The sequence below is a fragment of the Theobroma cacao genome, chromosome 4 (genome assembly GCF_000208745.1).
Source record: "Theobroma cacao cultivar B97-61/B2 chromosome 4, Criollo_cocoa_genome_V2, whole genome shotgun sequence".
Taxonomy (NCBI): Eukaryota; Viridiplantae; Streptophyta; class Magnoliopsida; order Malvales; family Malvaceae; genus Theobroma; species Theobroma cacao.
Window position 1 is genome coordinate 3673793 of NC_030853.1, and position 4782 is coordinate 3678574.

At 35.7% G+C, this 4782-nt stretch overlaps 1 protein-coding gene across 4 annotated transcripts; it reads left to right on the forward strand.

Annotated features, from left to right (window-relative positions):
* On the forward strand, nucleotides 1577–4577 carry LOC18601192 (FAD-dependent urate hydroxylase). Of its 4 annotated transcripts, none has more exons than XM_018119635.1 (6): nucleotides 1577–1738; nucleotides 2394–2540; nucleotides 2621–2671; nucleotides 2937–3108; nucleotides 3372–3600; nucleotides 3931–4577. In XM_018119635.1, the coding sequence occupies exons 2-6, from the start codon at nucleotides 2410–2412 to the stop codon at nucleotides 4452–4454; spliced, it is 1107 nt and encodes a 368-aa protein (XP_017975124.1). In that variant the 5' UTR covers nucleotides 1577–1738; nucleotides 2394–2409; the 3' UTR covers nucleotides 4455–4577. The 4 variants fall into 4 exon arrangements, with proteins under 4 accessions (XP_017975124.1, XP_017975126.1, XP_017975123.1 ...); XM_018119637.1 differs by having other exon boundaries at nucleotides 3008–3108; XM_018119634.1 differs by having other exon boundaries at nucleotides 1577–2540.

Below are 4782 nucleotides of genomic sequence, written 5' to 3' on the forward strand. Positions count from 1 at the left end.
GAGGGAGGGAGGGGTGGTTCGGGGAGTTTGGGCAGCATGTGTGGTTCTGCGACTCAGGGAACCTGGTGTGATCTAGGAAAAAGGGGAATTTTGTACTGATGCATCGAGATAGTATGAGTCATACCGTATCCAGTGCTTTATCTATAATCGAAAGACTAGAGACTTGACTAACAGCTCTATAGATCTTTTTTTTTTTTTGGAAGGTATAATTTGTATTCATTCTGTAACAGAGTACATTCATGCTACGACAAGTCTTCAGTCTAGCATTGGATGAAGACTTATAGCTATCAACTTATCCGAAGTCTCAAAAATATAAAAAATACATGATCCAGATATCTCTAGATCACACGAATACAACTCTATAAATCTAGTTAACAATCAATACAAATACAAATACAAATACTTTTCAAACTAAAATTCTGGTCAAATAATAGGCTTAATTTAATAACTGTCTAGACTTCAAGTGTTCAACGAATTTCTTTTGTCAAGGAAAGAAGAAAGAAGAAAGAAGAAAGGAAGATTCGAATTTAATTTTTTCCAACAATATAGGAAGAGATCATTAGATGGTGATAATCATTTAAAGAAATAAATGCTTGCTAAACACTTATCCAACTTTTATAATTAATTTTTTGTGACATGGGTGAATATATAATCAATAAGTTGGGTGCATTTGAGTGTGCCACTAAATATAGAAGAAAAGTGCAAACTCAACAAATATCATATGTTTATTAATTTAGACTTTGAAGAGACATCTTTAAGTTAGAATTTAAGACTATTTCGAAAGTTCCAAGTTAAAATCTTGGAATAAATTAAATGAGGTTTATAACATAAATGATCAACAGAATTGAGGAATAAGTCCAGTCTTAATGAAGCTTGAATGAATAGAAGGCTTGAATGAAGAACAGCAGAGAAGAGCCCGAGCTTGAAATAAAGAAGGCTAGGCACTAGGTGCTCTAAACGCACCATTTGACTAAGGGACAGGTGCTCTATACGCATCGTTTAAAGAAAGACTGGCATATTATTAGCTTGTACAACGAAAGACACCATTTCATTTAATCAGTTTTTCAAAAGTTAGTTCGGTGCTGTTAGTTATAGAGATTAGTAAAGTTAATTTTCTCTCTTATTGGTCATTCATTACCCTTATGTATATGAGGCAGTGTACAAAGCATTTTTCAATGAATTTTTTTCACATTCTCAAAAATTCCTGTGCCTTTCTCTCTTTTCTTAACTTTTGTCAATAAAGAAAACTCTACCTCTTATTATATAAGTCAAATATTATTTAATTTAAGGCTTAATCCTGAGAAAGACATGAGTGAGAATTGAGAGAAAAAACAAATATCTCCATCATTTAAATGCTAGACCTTTATTTTATCTCAACCACGACAAGAAAATTTTAAAACTTTTAGATTTAAGTTGAAGTCTTATCATGTATGTGAGTTTCGTCCAATTCTATGTTGATATTCCTTTTGATTTATATTTTTATATATATATATATATATATATTATTTTCTTTCTAAAATTATTATAAAAAATCCAAAATGCGATAAATTGCTTTGAATCTAAAAAAGAATTATTTGGATTATACCGTTTAGTGGCTAGAATACCTCGACACCATGCCACATTCAAAATGGAACGAAAAATGGCAGATTGTAAATATACCCAGAGAAGATAATGGGGCAGCCGAAACTTTGGCTAAAGAAGGAGTTCTTTGGGAAAATGCTAAAGCGTAACTGTCCAGGTCTGTATCTTCTCTGGGTTGCTGTCTTTGATGCAAGTGCTTAACTGGTGTCTCGAGTTTTTTGCCTGCTTAAGATCTGTTTTCTTATTGGCTTTCTTTTTTCTGGTGGACGGTTCTGGTTATGTGGGCTGCCTTGAGGGACGGGAATATGGTTCTGTTTCTGTGAAAAGGGTTATGAGATCGTGTTTATGTTCTGTATCATCGTACTGTCATGACCTTGTTGAGTGTTTGTTTTTCTGGTATTGCAAGGGTTGGCAATGCAATTCCTGCTCTGGTTGTATTTTGGGTGGAGGGTAGGCCTTGCTTGCAAGGGATATAGCTGTTTCTGGGTAATTGCTCTTGAATCAACCAATCTCTGTATCTTACCTACCCTATGAAATATGAACACTAAGAGGAGTTTGATGTATAGATTCAGTAAAAGCATATATTGGTATTAATTAATATGAATATTCATTTTGGTACGTCAAATATGAAATATTTTAAGTTTGTACAAAGTACTAAGAATCTAGTGTATCTCAAACCTTAATTAGACTTTCTCGTATATACCAATAAAAAATAGCGGATTTGACATTCGATTCGATAAACTCAAATCTTAATTATAGTTGGATTTGGGGGTTAAAAGTTTATGATTGATGAAGAGGAATGTGGAATTCAGGAAAGGGATTGTAAGTATGGTGTTGGAAAGATCAGAAAACTTGCGAGCTACAGGAGCTGCCATCATAGTGCAACCAAATGGGTGGCGTGCATTGGATCAACTTGGCATTGCCTCCAAACTTAGGCAAACTGCTCTGTCTATACAATCGTAAGATAATCTTCCTTCCTCTCTCTCTCCGAAAAAAGTATTGTCACTTGTTTTAATCTACCTAGGATTTTTGATCGCAGGGGACGATACATTACAGTTAAAGATGGCAAGCAGAAAGATTTGCCTGTTGGGTAAGCTTACCTTTTTCCTTATTACATTAGTTGTTTTTTAGTACAAGAAGAAGTTCTTTTCCTTTTCAAATGGTCAACAAATAGCATTTCCGTGTGACCTCTTGTCAATATACCTAAGGATTTTCTGCATAATACAAAAAGGGTTTTTTTTTTTATTGGGAAAAAATATTTGAACAGAGCTTTTTGAGCCAAAGACACACTTATTATGGATCTAAATGTCGGGGTAAGACAAATGGTTGGAAAATTAACTTACGAGTTTTTGTAGGGATGTTGGAGAATTAAGATGTTTGAAACGGACTGACCTCCTCAATGCATTAGCTGAGAATCTGCCTGCAGATACTGTCCGCCTCGGATGCAAGGTGGTGTCCATAAAATTAGATCCCTCAACGTCTTACCCGATTCTTCAATTGCAGGATGGAAGTGTGCTAATGGCCAAGGTAATTGGAACAATTCCTTCATTCATGCATACACAAAAACAACATTCATGGTTTGTTTTCAAAGCTTGTATTTGAGGGTAGAATTTAGATTTGGACTTTAAATCTAATAATTAATCCAATTACAACTCTCTCTCCCTTCTCAGAGTTTTACTTTTGAATTATACATGAATGTTAAATTAAAGTATTTGAAAATACAAAAATCAAAATTGAGTTTTCTAGTGGAACCTATGATGATATTAATTTGCAAATTATTGGAAAAGCAGGTTGTGATCGGATGTGATGGTGTGAACTCTACCATTGCAAACATTCTTGGACTCAACTCCACGAGGCTTTTCTCCACAAGTGTTATTAGGGGCTTCACAAATTATGAAACAGGTCATGAATTTGGCAGTGCCTTCCTCGTTTTCAGCAAAGATGATGTTCAGCTGGGACTGCTGCCTGTCACTGAGAAGCTAGTGTATTGGTTTGTAACTAGGAAACAAACTTCTCAAGGTAATAATTTAGCTTAGTCTAAATGTCACAGATACTATATAAGTAAGAGATGAGATGGGTGTTGGATTCCTTTGAATTAAAAATAGAATTATATACTAATGAAAAATACCCGAGTCGAGATAGGTTCAGATCAAAATAGATCTTTCTTTTTTATAGGTGAAAGAGTCAATACAACGAGAACATTGCACAATTACGTACTGATGTAAGATGTGTAACATAATTGCTTCCGTCGTCTCATAAATATCGTTGGGACACTTGGAATTTGTCCTTGTACTCATATTAACAATTTCTACATGTTTTTTTTTTCTTTGGTTTTAAATTTACCCGCAGATTCAAAGGTTTCGAAATCTCAAACTCTCATCAAAGAGTCAACTGTGGAAGCAATGAAGGGCTTCCCCATCCACATAATGGAGATGGTAAAGGACAGCGATCTGGACTCCCTGCATCTGACGGATTTGAGGTTCCTAGCACCATGGGATTTGCTTGGAACAAATCTTCGTAGAGGGACTGTGACAGTGGCAGGAGATGCCATGCATGCCATGGCTCCATTCCTCGCGCAAGGTGGCTCAGCATCTCTAGAAGACGCAGTCGTGCTTGCAAGATGCTTATCGCAAAACCAAACCATGCGCGTTGATGAAAAACAAGCGAAAACGATGATGGACATGGAGGCGGCATTGGATCAATATGTTAAAGAGCGAAAAATGAGAGTGTTTTGGTTGTCGCTGGAAACTTTTCTCATCGGGACCATGCTCGATACTTCAACCCTGCTGGTAAAATGCTTATGCATTATCTCTCTAATGGTCCTCTTTAGAGACAAGATTGCCCACACCCGCTACGATTGTGGTCGTCTCTAAGCAGCAGCTGTTGTAGTTATTGTTGGACTTGAGCACCCATGGCTGTGCTCCTCTCAAATGCCAAATAAAGTAAACTGAGGAAACATGACCTTCACAATATACAACAGGGTTGATAGCTAGAAATAATTCTGTTGGACGAACATTGTTAAATTACCATATAATGTAAGGTAAAAATAGAATTATATATATGAACAACGTTTGGTGTAACTAGCTGTGATAATAAAATTTAAATAAAAGAAGGGGGAAAAAGTAAGAAAAATTGAATTGCAATGTTGTTATGCATAAAGCTCCTGGTCAGGTGTCAATTTCGTTCCAAAATTGTGGCGCA